General features: G+C 37.2%; 1 protein-coding gene across 1 annotated transcript in view; it reads right to left on the bottom strand.

Annotated features, from left to right (window-relative positions):
- Positions 1-2,275: 2,275 nt before the first annotated feature.
- Positions 2,276-18,114, bottom strand: part of LOC132278699 (alcohol dehydrogenase-like 7) — a 42,659-nt gene continuing 26,820 nt past the window's right edge. The window contains exon 10 of the mRNA XM_059780548.1: positions 2,276-2,686. Within this exon, the coding sequence (XP_059636531.1) occupies positions 2,567-2,686 (120 nt within the window). The 3' untranslated portion in view covers positions 2,276-2,566. The remainder of the gene's footprint in view (positions 2,687-18,114) is intronic.

Genomic DNA, 18,114 nt, shown 5'->3' with positions numbered 1-18,114 from the left:
AAGGTTGCAATTTCATGTGGCCGAACATAACCTAAGATTTTTTCAATCTCTAATTCCCTAATTGGCTTGTGCAACAACTTGCAACAAAAACAAAATATTCTATCTAAATCTTATGAATGCACGAGCCAATAATTGGTAGAATTGAAAAAAAATTAGTTCAACTAGAGAAAAGTTCTGAAACTCACCAACTCTAATTCCAAGATCCTAATTCCATACAGCCGAACATAGCCTCAATGCTAAAATTAAAACTCATGAAACAATTAATGGGCATGTTACTAACAACCACCTGAGTATATTCTATTAAAATGTCACTTTAATTTTTTTTTCCCGGCTAAAATTAAAACTTATGAAACAATTAATGGGCATGTTACTAACAACCACCTGAGTATATTATATTAAAATGTCACTTTAATTTTTTTTTTTTTCCCGGCTAAAATTAAAACTCATGAAACAATTAATGGGCATGTTACTAATAAACATACGAGTATATTATATGAAAAGGTCACTTTAATTTATTTTTTTTCCCGCCTAAGACCTCTGTTGGGGCACAGCGGAAGCAAAAGGAAAAAAAAAAACAACAACAATTCAAACCACAACACAAGATATATACATGGTTCACCCAAAATCAGGGTTATATCCACGGATAAGAAGAGAGTCACTATATATGTAGAGATATTACAATAGTAGAAAATTTCAACACCGGACCATACACACAAACTCTTGACCGAGTTCTCCGTGTACTTTACGAGACTCCCTCTCGCCATCAGTGTTTACTTTACCAAACCCATAACTCACCCCTACCATCATCATACTCCTTTATGAGACTACATCTCTCTGAACTCATAACTCTCAACAATAGCCTAAGTATCTATTTATAGAGTCACATATCCAATTCCTTGGTGGACAAGGATTACAATTTCTTAGAGCCCAATACATGTCTCTACAAGAAATTACCATAAAAAATGCACTCTAAAATAGAAACTAATAATAATGGGAATTTGAGACATAATTCCTAACAATCTCTGCCTTGGCTCAAATTCCATTATGTCAATAATTGCTTTTCATGGCAATTGAATCTGGACAATTTCTCTGCAATTTCAATCTTCTCGATCTTACTGCAGAATTCGGATTATCCGGATTATCCCCACTATACGTTGCTCAATCAGTCAAACCCTAAGTCTCCACCTTGACTACTCAAGCTCCATGCCATGTAACCAAGTCGATTGACTCCACCTACAACTGAAGCCCGTTGTAGCACATGTTCAAACTTCTTGTGTTTTTTGAATCTCTTTCACATTTGGCTCTGATACCAGTTGTTGGGGCACAACAGAAGCAAAAGAAAGAAAGAAAAACAACAATTCAAACCACAACACAAGATATATACGTGGTTCACCCAAAATCAGGGTTACATCCACGGATAAGAAAGATCCACTATATATATAGAGATATTATAATAGTAGAGAATTTCAACACCGGACAATGCACACAAATTCTTGATCGAGTTTTCCGTGTACTCCACGAGACTCCCTCTCGCCATCAGTGTCCACTCTGCCAAACCCGTAACTCACCCCTACCATCATCATACTTCCTCATGAGGCTACATCTCTCTCAACTCATAACTCTCAACAATAGCCTAAGTGTCTATTAATAGAGTCGCATACCCAATTCCTTAGTGGACAACGATTACAATTTCTTAGAATCCAATACATGCCTCTACAAGAAATTATCATAAAAAATACACTCTAAAATAGAAACTAATAATAATAAAAATTTGAGACATAATTCTTAACAACCTCAAATTATATTGAGCCGCCGTGCCCATTCTCTTCCTCGAGCTCTCAAAAGGACCTCTTGAATGACTCCATTTTGTTCATTCAAACGTCAACCCCAGAAATCCAACAAATTCAAAGAAACATAAAAGCCTGGGTAACAAATTAATATATTTAAATATTCAGTTTTCTTCTCTAAAAATTCCAATGTCGTGCTAAAGGTCAATTTATGTTAATATTCTAGGCATTTCAAAGGAGACACAAGCTAAATAGAATGTCATGAACTATTGGCAGACACAAGACACAGGTTTACAAGATCGTCCTTTAAAAGGTTAAGGGTCACTTGGTTGGAAATTTCTCATACTTTCCGCTGAAGGAAAGGAGGTTCTCATTAAGATAAATTATTAAATAATCGTCGGATTATTGCTCTTAGGTCGATAAGTAAATGTGTCAATTTTACTTTTTGCTTATTTGTTACCATATGTTTTTTTTAATTCGTCCTGAAATTACCCAATAATTTGTATCTCATTAAAAGAGTCCTGAGTGCGTTGCCCACATGTCACGGGAATACAATAAAGCTCTTGTCCAAACATGAAATTTTCGGGTTTCTAAGACTTATTTATCAGAACCATTCAAAGATCTGGCAAATCAAGTTCAAATATAACATATAAATTCGGAAGGTGTGCGTGTTTTGGAAAAAGCCCAATTCTATTGAGCGCCAAAACTTGTGTATTGAAGTTACATTTAATCACGCATAAAAATTAGAGCCGTCAGACAACTAAAATGAGAATAAGTTTTCACTTATTTGCCATCCAAATCACACAACGGAGGCACTTTCCTTCATTTAGGAAATCAAAAGCTTTGTTGATGTCTTCAAAGCTTATCTCATGTGTGACAAATTGATCTAGTTGAAGCTCCTGAAGTACAGAAAAAAAAAAGAAAGAAAGAAGGAAAGAAAGAGGATTAACTACGTAGAAACATAAAGCCAACTAAATGATCATACATTTGCTTAAAACTTCCAAAAAAAAAAAACAAAAACAAAAAGCAAAATAGAAAAACAGAAAAAAAGTAAATAATAACAAGTGACCACATCCTTGAATATATTCGAGAGCGGCGCACTTGGAACCTTGGATGGAGCCAATTAAGGGGCAGCAGGGGGCACATGCTCCCGTCAACTTTTAATTTTATTTATTTATTTTTGTATGTATAATATTTTAAAATTTTAAAACAGCCCCCTCAATTTTTATATTTATTACATTGTGTCCCCTGGACAGAATTACTGACTCGACTCGGTCCCTGCTTGGAACTTGTAATGAATTCATAGTATGAAAAATAGGAATGGCTCTTTTAATTCCATTACTTGGAACAACCAAATATAATTAATATGGCCAATTTTAAATTTGCCATCAATAATACAATCATCAAACAACCACAAATAATAATAAAAGAAGAAAAAATTAGAATAATAATAAATAAAAAAAAGGACAGCACAATTTTTGAGGTTAAAAGCCCAAACATCTAAATCCATGGAAATTTCCGTCTCAAGCAATCCAATCTGCTAAGGTAGACAAAAAAAACAACTTTTACCCGAGTTCATATCCCAGTCTCTTAAGAATTATTTATTGTTGATTTACCTCTAAAATATACACAAGAATTCTCATACGTATATGAATTCTAAGAGCAAGAATTCTATTCAAAAAGTGAGCACAAAAAGCTAAATATGTAATATGAGCACTAATATTTTTCAATTGTCGAAAACTCTTCTCTTATGAAAATGCATGTAAAGTGATGACCGCTGAATGTTGCACATTCGAGCCCTTAAAGTTGCATATCTTAGTTCTTTAGTAATACACTTTTGTAGTTGTACTTATATCATTTACTTGGTTTCGGTTATTTTCAGGTATTCATCGTCAAATCTGGTTAATTCTACCGAATCCAAGCCTTTAATAGTGCTTCCAAAGACTCGGCGTGTTCGGGAACGATTTTGGGCTTCAAAGAATGAATAAAGCAAAATTGTGAAGCCACGATCGATCCTAGCTTCCCTAGGATCGATCCTAATAACTCCAGTATTCATATGCACATATTGCAAGCTTCCTGAAGACAAAATCTCTCTGCCAAGGTTACGATCGATCACGTCGGTGCATAGGATTGATCGCAACATCCTACGATCGATCCTGGACATATCAGATTTGAATCCTAATACTTCTAGGATTTACATGTTTAATTCCCTTCTTACCATATATGGGCCGGACTTCATCAAAGGCTTATGGCTCACATTCAGGGCTCGGTCTGGAGCTTATTTAGGGTATGATTACCACAACTGAAGGGAGATTTTGGAAGATTAGAAGTCTAGAGAGAGAGATTTGTGGCTCAAGGCTTCTCTCCATTGTTGAAGGTTGAAAAAGGTGTTTCAATAAGAATTGGTTGTCCATGGAGATGGCGTTCAACACATCATTGAAGATTTCTTCCTTATCCATGAGTAGCTAAATTCCCTCTTAGGGCATTGACCCAACCCTAGCCAAGTAACATGTGTTAATTGTTTTTATTTTTGGGTTTCTTTTCTAGATTATGTATATTGATTGCATGATTAAGAGCAATTGACTTAGTAGTACTAAGAAATTGGGATTTAATGATAAAATCTCTATCTTGGAATTAATTTTACTTTAATCAAATTCAAACTTGTTTTATTGTGTGAGAGATTGGCAACCAAGGGGTTCTCTTAACGGTATAAATAGTCATCATGCAATGCTGCTTAAACGAATATATGAATGAATAGTTTGATAATTCATGCCGAGGGAAGACGGGTTGTACTGCAATGTAGATTAGAGTACTTAGGTAAACAATCTATGCCAACCAAAGATGAGTTATGCTTACTGTTTATTTATATATATCTTTCTATTTGAACTGGAAGTGAGCATGATGCCACTCGATTCCTAAATATACATAACTATGAATTTCCCCAGAAATTACTGCAATTAACCATGTTTTGAGACTAGTGGTGAAGTCAATCCCTAAGTTCCTCTTCTCTTGATACCTATTCTATTTTAACTTTTAATTTTAATTTTTAGAAATAGAAAACACAATCGAATACTTTCTTGAATTAAATTTAGAATTAGTTTTATGCTTAACAATTCCACCATAGTCCTTGAGGTTTGACGCCATCTATATAGCCCTATCCTACAAGAATTTGTTCTATTGCGAGTGGTTTATCATTAATAAATACAACACATCAATTTTTGGCTCCATTGTCGGGGATATCATGTACTCCTCTTATTCCTTCTTGAGTCTCCTTATAAACTTGAGTTTAAACCACCACCAAATAAGCTTAAGTATGTTTTTTTGGTTCCCAATGGAACTATACTGGTTCTCATTGCTTTAGATTTCACTAATACCCAAAAGAGTAGTCTGTTAAGTGTGCTTCAAAAGCACATAGAGGCCATTGTGATGAAGGAGGAAGTCAAGTTGTTGGATGCGGGCTAGAGAGTGGTATTCCATCTGCTAGAGACGTTAAACTTAGCACACATGGGGACACATTGTGTCTCTATTGTAATTATAGTATTAGTATAGTTTTTCTTCTCTTAAAAAAAAACAATAAATAAACAACCCCGTCAGGATCGATCCTAGCCATCGATCGTTAGTACTCCAGAGATTTAAGGGAACTCCAGGTGTATACAACGTTACGATCAATCATTCTTTCCTAGGATCGATCGTAACCTATCAAGTGATATTAATGGCACCGTTACGATCGATCGTCCATCCTTAGGATCAATCGTGAACGGCACAGTTGGATCTCTTACATGGCTTATACCTTTTGTTCTCTATACTTATTTGTGCTTGTGTGATTATTTGTTTACCCCGATAGGGGAACTTGTTACTCTTATATGGTTGCCGAGTGATTTCTTTTGATATGTTTTTGGATTCAAGTTTGGGAGTGTCCACCTTGCTTACTATTTTTCCATTACTTATCCGGTTTGCTTTCTATGATCCTCTGTTGTGCCATGGTAATATTGTTCTATCTCATTCTATTCTTTTTGTTCTCATTGCACATTGAGGACAATGTGCGGTTCAAGTTTGGGGGGTAAGGTATTTTACATGAGTATATGAGATTTAATTGAAATTGAAATTGAGCATGTTTAACAATGATTTTTGATTTTGTGAAAACCACTGATATCCCATACTGATTTTTTGATTGATTATTATATATTGTATATGGATTAGTTAGGGTTACAACTCGGGCAGGTTGGCCGGGTTTAAGGTACAACTTGAGCCCAACCCACCATATAAAATGTTAAACCCAAGTCCAACCTTAACCCTATTTTTAACCATAACTACTCGATCCGAGCCCGGTCCATCATTCTATTTTTAAATTCGGGCTTGCAACTCGGGCTTAGATTCTGAGTTAATTCGGGTTACTCATATAACTAATCTTCACATTGAAAATTTAATATGATCTTAAATTATTTTTAGATTAAATTACTCTTAAACAAATAAATAAATAAATAAATAATGTAAATTTTTAATAAATTACAAACAAATTCTTAGAAAATTAATTCTCCTAAATGTTAATATACCAATAAGCTAAGATTTAACAAAAGATGTTGAAAAGAAAAAAGGTAATCATAATTTAAATATTATATATAATGTATTTAAAAGTAAAAATATATATGAAAAGAATTTGGGTTCCGATCCAGTTCCGGTTCGGGCTCGGGTTGCTAGCACCTCAACCCAAACCCAACCCTAATTAAATTCAGGTTGAGATTTTTCAACCCAAGCCAAACCCTAATTGCAAAAATGACTGCCCAATCCCGTAAAATATCGAGCTGGGCTTAGGTTGGTTTGGGTTGCCTAACCCAAGTTGCACCCCTAGGATTAGTTGCTATTCTAGGATAAATTGAAAAAAATTTGACATCGTTTTTTGCATCTAGTGGCCCATAATCATTGATCTTGTTGACTTTCTTATAATTTTTTACCTTTAGAGGACTTCACTGTGCACACAAGCACACTTGCATCTATCCTATGGGGTATAAACTTGACATCGTTTTTATATTGTGTAATTGACTGATACGAGTTGGTGAATTTTTTAATTTTTGATAACCTTGGCATAATAATGGTCAAGTATGTAAAATAGGTCGCTCTTTCCACCAAATAACTGTGACTCTTGCCTCAGTAAGCATTGAGGATTCACGTCAAAAAATGGAGGGTTTAGGATTATCACAAGCAGTCTAAGAGTCAATTTGGATTCGTAGCCTATGTAATACCCCTAAATTTCATGGCATTTATTTGTTTATTTTAATGGCATTTAATTTAATTATGTGGCTATGTGTTTATGTGCAATTGTTGAATTGTTAATGTGTAAATTATTATTTAATTAAAATGCTTATTATGATATGCTTAATTGTTTAATTTTATATTGTTTATTTGTTTTAAAATGGTTATTTGATTTAGTTATTTGTTTTATTTATTTTTTTTTAAAGCATGGGTTGGGCTTATAGTATTTGGACCAACTAGATGGGTCTTGGATTATTTAGAAGGAATCCTAGATGAGTTTAGATGTTGCCCATGGGGATATATATATATATATATATATATATATATTGTGTTGTATATATGTGTATATATATATCATGTATTTATTATCAATATTATTATTATTATTATTATTATTATTGTTATTTTAATTTTTAGGATTAGGTTTATATGCAGTATATATATATATATATATGTATGTATGTATGTGTAGCTATGTGAAGGTTAGAAAACTCGTATAAGAGAAAGCAAATAGAAAGAGAGAGAAAGAACGGCTAGAGGAAGAAGAAGAAGAGTGAAGGGCTGTTCGTGGAAGGACCACCAGTAGGAGAGGATGACGGTAACCCGAAAGCTGCCGGCGTTGGAGAAAAAGAACAAAGAAGAAGAAGTTTGGTTTTCGATCCAAAAACCTAAGACAAGTTCTTCGTTCTACTCTTCTCCTTTGATCTTATGTTCTATATATCTTTAGTGTGACTTTAGGGACTTAGATCAGAAAGAATTAATCTGATAGCATTTTTAAATCGGACTAAAACGAAGGTGTATATATGTGTAAATGTATATGTGTATACTTTGGATGATATTGCTAAATCATGATTCAAATATATGTTTTAATGACCCAAATTGCATATACTTGCTTTATAATAATCCTAGACATCAATTGGGACATAGGTGCATGCTTTAGGACCTAAAAAGATAGATTTCTGGACTTAGAACAGACTCCCCGAGTTGTTTCCATGAAACAACACTCGAGCACTGTTTACAAGGCTCAAGCGCCATTGTCTGCAAACAACACTAAGCGCTGTTTGGATAGTGCTAATATGTGATTTTGGCCCGAAAGTGTTCCGTTTCACCTCGAACCGATTTATTAAGGTCCCAAACATATTATTAAGACTCAGGAACAGTGGTATGTGGATTAATTAGCATAAAGTTTAAACATGCATGTTAATACAGGATTTATTCAATTAATAAGTTGTAAATTGAATTCTTTGAATTATTTAAACATTGGAAGTTAAATGCTTAGCATGGGATATGATTTTAATCATCTTAATTGCTGGAATTATAAATTATCAGAAAGGTTCATGGTTGGGTTTATGGTTGTCTTAGTTGATGAAAAGGACTTTAATGACTTATAAGTTATTCCTATAATTTAATAATGTTAAATTGCTATAATAATTGCAATATGATAATATGTTTTTAACCATGCTCGTGGCAGTATTGTGTGATCTTATACATGATCTATGTCTGTTGTTATGTGGGACCATTGTCAAGATATGGTTTTAGTATTGTTGAGTATAGGTGGACCGACTATTAAGTTGAATCCCTTTTATTTATACCATTGTCAGAATATGGCTATGATGTTTTATTGTGCCATTGTCAGGATATGGTTATAATATTTTTATATGTGGTCCTGCCATTGTCAGGATATGGTTACGGTAGTGTGGTTGTGCCATTGTTAGGATATGGCTAGATAGATATTTTATTATTAGGTGTGCCATGATACGAGCTTGAGGTATCGGGATCAGTGGTTAGGACTGAAGTGTATATTGTCGATTGAGATGGGTAGCTGGATATAGGAATGTGTGTGCCCTGGTAGAAGGAGGACTCGTGACTACCTTGTGTGCGCTTTGCATGAGCTACTCACTATCTAGTTGAGTCTGCCCTTAGTCCAGTGAGAGTCTTTAGTGTGTGTGTGTGTGTGTGTGTGTGTATATATATATATATATATATTGACTATATAGATGTTGTATTAGTTAGCTAGGGATGTATCGTTCACCATGTCTTTATTTGGGTTGTTGTAGAAAGGACTTGTTCGTGGGTTTTGACCCACCTTTGTTATATTTTTTAGGTCCTCATCAGTAGCAAGCTTAGAGGTTGTTCGGGTTGACTTTAAGATATAATCAAATTAAAAGTAAGTGATAAAGAAGAAGAAGAAAAAGAGAAGAAAGCGGATGAGAGAAAAAGAGAAAGAAATGGAGAAAGAGAAAAAAAAATGAAAGAATACTTTCGTCCTTCCACCACATTCTATTTATAATAACAAGTTTCAGAACTTATGCATAAGCCCCAACAATATATAAGTAATAACAAATAAGCCCTTGACAACACTCCCCTTTAAGCGGGTGCAAAGATATCTATCATGCCCAGCTTGACTAATATATTTTGCAAGCAAGCCTTGCTCACACCCTTAGTCAAAACATCAGCAACTTGATCATGTGTATTGACGTATGGAGTACAAATCAGCCCAAGATGAAGCTTTTCCTTGATGAAGTGTCGATCGACTTCAATGTGCTTTGTCCTGTCATGTTGAACTGGATTGTGGGCAATGCTAATAGCAGCCTTGTTGTCACAATACAACTTAATTGACTCGCGAACAGGATAACCCAATTCACCCAATATCGTACGTAGCCATAACAACTCACAAACTCCATGTTCCATGGATCTGAACTCAGCCTCTGCACTAAATCTAGCAACTACAGACTGTTTCTTGCTTCACCATGAAACAACATTACCTCCAACAAATGTGCAATATCCTGAAGTAAATCGTTGATTTGTCACAGACCTTGCCGAATCAGCATCAATATAGGCTTTAACACACAAGAGGCCATGACTGCGAAACAATATCCCAAGGTAGCGAAGAACATGATGAGCTGCCTCAAGGTGAGGTGTACGTGGAGCATGCATAAACTGACTAATCACACTAATAGCGTAGGCAATATCCAAGCGCGTGAGAGATAAGTAAATCAGTCTCCCAACCAATCGTTGAAATCTTCTCACATCATCTAATGGGTCTCCATCTACATCATTAAGCTTATGGTTCTGCTCAATGGAAATATCAATCGGTCTAGCTCCAAGCCTGCCTATTTCAGCCAACAAATCTAACACATACTTCCGTTGAGAAATGAGCACCCCTTTCTTCGATCTGCACACCTCGATGCCAAGAAAGTATCTTAATGATCCGAGGTCTTTAACCTCAAACTCTGTCCCCAAGAATGACTTCATTCGACGAATCTCTTCTGGATCATTTCCAGTGATCACAATATCATCAACATATACAATAAGGGCAGTGGTGCAGCCCTGGTGCTTCTTGATGAAGAGAGTATGATCTGCCTGACTCGGTGTGTACCTAACTCTTTTCACAGCAATGCTGAACCTCTCAAACCAAGCACGTGGCGACTGCTTTAACCTAAACAAAGCTTTATTTAGCTTGCACACAAAATTCTGATCATTAGCAAGCTTAAACCCTGGTCGCATAGTCATATACACCACTTCCTCCAAGTCACCATGAAGGAAAGCATTCTTTACATCCAGCTGATGTAAGGGCCAATTCAAATTAGCTGCCAAAGAAAGAAGAACACGTATAGAGTTCATCTTGGCAACTTGAGCAAATGTTTCCAGATAATTAATTCCATAAGTCTGAGTGAAGCCTTTTGCAACTAATCAAGCTTTATATCTCTTAATTGTTCTGTCTACATGATACTTTATTGTGTAGACCCATTTGCAGTCTACTGGTTTCTTACCCCTAGGTAATGGAACAATATCCCAAGTACCATTCTTCTCAAGGGCCTTCATTTCTTCAAGCATAGTTTTCTTCTATAGAGTTTGACTGAGAACATCTAAAACACTAAAAGGAACAGATACAGAGTAGATACACGAAGTGAAAGCACGATATGTTGGACATAAGGCATCATAGGATACAAACTGGGATATAGGGATGCTTTGTTTAACTATGAACACCCTTACGATAAGCAATAGGGACATCAAGATCAATAGGAATGCTATTGGGAAACGAATCAGGAGTATCAATGTCAACTAAGGAATTACCTGGATCGAGGGAGACTTCTTGGTCCTGGGGTGAGTCAATAACTTGTTTTGCCCACCTAGTGTAGACAATTGGCTGTTTTCCCTGCTGTAAATCATTAGTATTAGGAGGACTAGGCATAGGCACCTCAGTAAGAAGCTCCCCCTGAATGGGAACAGGCAAAGGAAGGGGGGATTCCCTCTGAATGGACAACGGATTCTTTACCTGTATAGTAGTCTCCCCCTGTAGAGAACCCGAGTAGCGGAAAAAAAAGGAACAGACTCAAAGAATGTAATATCCATAGATACAAACCGACGACGAGTGGTAGGTTTATAACACCGATACCCTTTTTGAGTGGCGGAGTATCCAAGAAAGACGCATCGAATTGCCTTAGGGTCCATTTTGTCCTTGCGATGATGAATGTGAACATAACAAACACAACCAAACACTTTTGGAAGGACAGTAAATAAGGCAGTGTCATGGTGTAAAACAGAGAAGGGGGATTGATAGCCAAGAACCTTAGAAGGCATGCGATTGATAAGGTATGTAGCTATTAAGGTTGCATCAACCCAATAACTTTTAGGCACTCCCATCCCAATTAGAAGAGAACGGGTCACCTCCGTAATATGACGGTGTTTTCTTTCAGCTACACTATTCTGCTATGGTGTATCGACACAAGAGGTTTGATGGACAATCCCGTTATTAGCAAAAAATGAGGCAAGACCACCATACATAAACTCTCCTCCATTATCATATCGAAGGATTTTGAGGGGACAACCAAACTGAGTACATACCATCCTATGAAAGGTTTTAAAAATGGAATGAACTTCATCTTTGGTTTTCATAAGATAAAGCCAAGTATATTGACTAAAGTCATCAACAAACACAACAAAGTAACGATAACCAAGTAACGAAGTAGTAGATTCAGGACCCCACACATCAGAATGAACAAGCTACAAAGGAGCTATATTTTTATTAATACTAGTAGGATAAGAAACACGACATTGTTTGGCAAGAACGCATGTTTCACAATTTAACTCAAAAGATTCAATAGAAGCAAACTGGGGAAGCACATGCTTCAAAATAGGAAGAGGTAAATGACCTAGTCTATTATGCTATCTTTATTGACATTACTATTCCTAACACTAGATTGATTTGCAACATAATAAGAAGTTAGCCTCGCGTTCAGCAAATACAAGCCATTGTCCTCACATCCACTTCCAATCATCTTCCCCGTGTCCAAGTCCTGAAACACACATTGAGATGGAAAAAAAGGTTACACTACAATTCAAGCCTTTTGTAATGTGACTGACAGAAAGAAGGTTATTGGTAAACTTTGGGACATGAAGAACAGAGGATAAGGTAAGTTTAGGAGAGGCAGAATCAATGCCCTTCCCCGCAATGGAAGTGAAGGTGCCATCAGCCACTCTAACCTTATCTATACCAGAACATAAACTGTATGAAGAAAAATTAGATGTCGTACCAGTTATGTGATCAGTGGCTCCTGAATCAATGATCCAGGGTGAACCACCAGATAATGTGGAAACCTGATGTGCCAAATGAGAGGTACCTATCTGAGCGAGGTTAGAGATGGAAACGGAGGAATGTTGTGCTAGTAGATGTCGGAGACCATCAAGTTCAGCCTTGGACAAAGAACTCGGTGGCCTTAAGGAGGCATGACCAGTAGAAGCAGTCTCACGCCTTGTAGTATATGCCATAGATAACCCCCTAAATGGACCAGGCCTTGGCCTAGCATTTACATTAGCAAGAGCTGGAGTAGGGTGACCGTGTAGATTCCAACATGTTTCCCTAGTGTGGCGCATACGCCCACAGTGATCACACCTCAACTTGCTTTTGTCATCTTGTTTCCCTCCTTTTGGAGGATTGGGCTTGTTCCATTGTTGTGTGGCAAGAGCAAACCTCTCAGACAATGGTACTTCTCGCTCAAGCTTCATGTATATAGGTGCAGAAATAGCCTTCATTCTACTCTCCTCAACCTGGATATATAAAAACACATCTCTAACAGAAGTAGGGGTTGGACACCTACCTAACACTTGTACCGTGGCATGCTCGTATCTCGGATGCAAACCAACCAAGAACTCATGGATTCGATTCTGTTCTGCCATAGCATGAAATGCTTTAACATCAGCTGCACACATAGGTATGTAGTCTTGGTAGTGATCTAACTCTTCCCATTTACCACGTAGAGTGTGGTAATATGTAGCAAGAGTTTGGTCCTCTTGCTTGAATCTTGAAATTTGTTGTTGGAGTTCATATAGTTTTACCAAATTACCAACCGAGTAATACGTCTCTACCATAGTTGTCCATAGCAAAAGTTTGGCCTTCCTGCTTGAATCTTGAAATTTGTTGTTGGAGTTCATACAGTTTTGCAAAATTACCAACCGAGTAATATGTTTCTTCCACAGTCGTCCATAGCTCTTTAGCTGTTTTCACAAACAGAAACCCTTTGCTGATTTCTGGCTGCATGGACTGCAACAACCACGTCATAACTAGTGCATTATTTGCACTCCACTCTTTGAATTCAGGATCGCTCTTGGAGGGATACGTGTCAGTCCCTTCGATATGGTCGATCATTACGACCAGTGATATGCATACGAGCAGATTAAGCCCACTCCATATAGTTTGTCTCATCCAGCCTAATAGTCATAATATAAAGGCCTGGATTTAGGGTTTAGGGTTTAGGGTAATCTTTTAGTTGAACATTACATTATTAATATCTAACTTTCTAATAAACTTACATTCTACATATTCAGTTTTTGTCCAACTAATTTTTAAATCTTTTGTTTAACCTGCTCCAATACAAATTATATTACGATCTATCTCACCATCCTTTTGTATAATTGATCCTAAGTAAAAAAAAACCGATCATTTTGGATAATCTTTTAGTTTTGAACATTACATTATCAATATCTAACTTTTTAATAAATTTACATTCTGCATATTCAGTTTTAGTCCAACTAACTTTTAAATCTTTTGATTCTAACACGATTCTCCACCTTTCTAATTTTATTACTAAATTTTCTTTAGAACTATCCAATAACACCATGTCGATCACTTGAACAGCTAACATTCCAAATTCAGTTAGGACTCACGTTTTATAATATCGACTTCAATACTGTTGGAAATCTTATTTATAAGTTGACTCAACGATTATAGCAGATTTATTAGGTCTTCAATATAGGCTAATTTTTAGGAATTTTATGATTTGATTTTATTCTCTTTATTTTGATTTGATTTTATTCTCTTTTCCATATTTGTAATTTTCCGCTTGTATATAATGATAGTCAGGCTCTCAAATTGAGTACGCCAATTTTACCAAGTTACTTTTTGGTATCAGAGCCTCAAACCTACGCCTCCCCCATCTCTCTCTCTTTCACCGCCTCTTTTAATATCTCTCTCTATCTCGTTACAGCCCCTTCCTTATTTTTTTTTTTCACAGACCTTCTCTCTTTTTCAGGTCGCTGTTGTGACAGTCCTAGGGGGAGTCAATCTCCTCTAGGTTCGACCCCTGTAGGGGTATTCCCTTAGTCTTTTTCATGCACTAAGGGTCAGAAGACGTGTTTGTAATTTTTTGGGGCTGCTGGGATATTGGCAGCATTTTCGGATCAGACCGCCGTGTCTCCGGCTTCTTGGTTTGATCAAAATTAGGTCTATTCCTCCTTTATTTGAAATTATTGGTAATCTGTTGAATTGATCTATTTAATATTATGGCTGAATCAAGTAATAATAAAGAAACTCTCTTTTCGGCGCAACACACATCGGCTCAACGAGTTACTAGTGTGCTGTTGAATGGCCGTAATTTTGCATCCTGGGCTCGTTCCCTCCGCCTCTATGTTGGTGGAAAAGGCAAATCAGGGTGGATTTTAGGTACTGAAAATAGGCTAGATATTAAAGATCCTAAATATGCTCAGTGGGATATGGACAATTAGACCATTTTAGGATGGATGTTTAATTCTATGGAGGAACGCATTTATAATATATTCATGTTTTATGACTCTGTTAATGACTTGTGGACTGCTTTGAATCAAATGTATGCTCATTCTAGGAATGATGCTCGTATTTTTAAATTATATCAAGATATTGCTAAGGCCTCGCAGGAAGGCCTGAATTTGTCTGTAACTGATTATTTTGGGTATTTGAGATCTTATTGGGAGGAACTAGCTCAATATGAGCCTCTCAGTGAATTTCCTTCTGAGGCAGCCTCTCTTCTTGTCAAACATCTTGATCGTCAGCATACCTATCAGTTTTTGATGGGATTACGCCCAAAATTTGAACCACTAAAGTCTCAGATCTTGAATGCATCACCAATGCCATCCCTGTTGGAAGCCTTTGCTACTGTTGATGGTGAAGCACGCAGGCACCGTTTAATTCAGCCCTCAATTGTTCCTGTACCAGTGTCTGAGCCTGCTGGGGATAATATGGCTTTTGCAGCCAACTTTGGATCACGAGCTTCTGGAGTTCAGATTATTTGTCACCATTGTGGAGGGGTTGGACATGTTAAGGCTCGTTACTTCAAACTTCATCCTGAACTGAAGCAAAAATTTTCTAGGAACCGTTTATCTAGAACTGGTTCTTCTCGTACTGCGGCTGTTGCAGAAACTCCTGTTACTACTGGTGGATCTACTGTATTTCCTGGACTGAGCTAGCTTCAGTCTCAGATTAGGCATATCCAAGACCAGGTACTCCTACTGCATTTCATGTTAAGGCCAAGCAGCCCACTTGGGTTCTGGATTCTGGGGCCAATGATCACATGACTGGTGAGTTATCAGTTTTTTCTTCTAATGTCATACCTGTTACCCAATCTGTGTATCTTGCGGATGGCTCTACATCTTACATTCACAGTAAGGGTGATGTTTGTCTGTCTCCTGATATTACTCTTTCATCTGTCCTTCATGTACCTAAATTTGCCTTTAACCTTTTATCTGTTAGCCGGCTTGCAAAAAACCTCCAATGTGCAGTTATATTCTTACCAGATCACTGTTTGTTGTAGGACCTTTGTTCGAAGAGGATTTTTGGCAGGGGTTATGAGCGTGATGGGCTTTACTACTTTGGGGAACCACCAGGAACTCGTCTTTAAGCTTCTGTCCTACCTACTTCTAGTGTTTATGATGTTTCTTTTCGCACTTTTAGTCTGTGGCATGCACGTTTGGGGCATGTAAACTTTCAATATCTATGTCTATTGTTTCCTTCGTTAAATAAAGCATGTAAGGACCATAAGTTTCAATGTGAAGTTTGTGAGCTTTCTAAACATACTAGAACTAGCTATATTTCTCATATGAGTCGTGCTCCTAGTATGTTTGATCTTATTCATTCTGATGTCTGGGGCCCTTCCCCAGTTACTGCTTTCTCTGGACATCGATATTATGTGACATTTATTGATGATTATTCTCGTTGTACTTGGGTTTATTTATTGAAAAAGAAATCTGATGTGTTTCTTTTATTTACCCAGTTTCTTCAAATGATCAAAACCCAGTATAACACTGTTGTCCGTAATATTCTTTCTAATAATGGACGAGAATATGTTTCGAATGAGTTCCGGTCTGAACTTAATAAAAAGGGGATTTTACATCAACTCACTTGCCCCTATACTCCTGAGCAAAATGGCGTGGCTGAACGCAAAAACCGTCATCTTATGTCTGTGGTCCGATGTCTTCTGAGTGGTATGCATGTGCCTAAATTCTATTGGCACATGGCTGTTCTTACAGCTGCTTTTCTGATTAATCGTACTCCCAGTCGAGTTTTAGGTGGTAAGGCACCACTTCAGATTCTCCAGCCTGATTATACATTGTTTCACCTTCTGCCTCGTGTTTTTGGCTGTACTTGTTTTGTTCATAACCGTAGTCCTTCTCGTCATAAATTTGATGATAAATCTATTAGGTGTATTTTCTTGGGGTATTCTACTATGTCAAAGGGCTATCGTTGTTATGATCCTGTGACCAAACATATGTATCATTCTCATGATGTGACATTTCATGAAACTGTTCCTTTTTATAGTACTAATTCTGTGGTACAGGATTCTCTCTCTTGTGATCTGGAGAAGGAGATTTCTCCTATTGCCCGTCCTGTTCCTCTCTTTGAAAATCATACTGTCCTGGAATCTCCTTCTCCATCCATGCAGGGTTCCCCTCCACCTTTGCAGGTCTACTCTCGTCGCCATCGCACTCAACCTCCCCTGCCAGAATCATCTTCAGAACCAGGTCCAGATAACTCTCCTTCTCCTATTGCTCCTACAATTCCTGAGCGTACCTCCCGTTATCCTACCCGTGATCGTCATCCTCCTAATTGGTATGGTTTTTCTAGTAACACTAACCACCCTATTTCCCAGTATGTCTCCTATGATGGTCTTTCAGGTGCATATAAATCCTTCCTGGGCAAGATTAGGACCGTTTCTATTCCTCGATCTGTGTCAGAAGCCCTCCAGGATCCCAATTGGGTGTCTGCCATGACAACAGAAATGGATGCTTTACACCATAATAATACATGGGAACTTGTTGCTTTACCTTCTGGGGAGAAAACGGTTGGCTGCAAGTGGGTCTTTAATGTGAAGTACTTAGCCGATGGTTCTATTGATCGGTATAAGGCTCGGTTGGTGGCAAAAGGCTTTACTCAGATTCCGGGCAAAGACTTTAGTGCTACCTTTGCTCCTGTGGCTAAGTTGACGTCTGTGCGACTGCTTGTCTCCTTGTCTGCTGCCCATTCTTGGCCTCTGCATCAGTTAGATGTCAAGAATGCATTTCTTAATGGAGACTTACTTGAGACTATATATATGGATCCACCCCCTGGATTTCGGGCTGAGAGGGAGTATGCTGGGAAAGTCTGTAGGCTACGGAAGTCTCTTTATGGTCTGAAGCAATCTCCTAGAGCTTGGTTTAGTCGTTTCAGCAATGTTGTTTTATCCATGGGCTTTGTGCGTTGCCACTCAGACCATACTTGTTTTATTCGACGTCGCTCTGATGGTCGTTGCATTATTTTATTGGTATATGTGGATGATATCATTATCAC

Source organism: Cornus florida, unplaced genomic scaffold, assembly GCF_030987335.1.
Source record: "Cornus florida cultivar Cherokee Brave unplaced genomic scaffold, ASM3098733v1 CherokeeBrave_3.0.0_Hap2_Chr10, whole genome shotgun sequence".
Lineage (NCBI taxonomy): Eukaryota > Viridiplantae > Streptophyta > Magnoliopsida > Cornales > Cornaceae > Cornus > Cornus florida.
The sequence above is the reverse complement of the archived record's forward strand: the minus strand, read 5'-3'. Positions and strand labels throughout refer to the sequence as shown.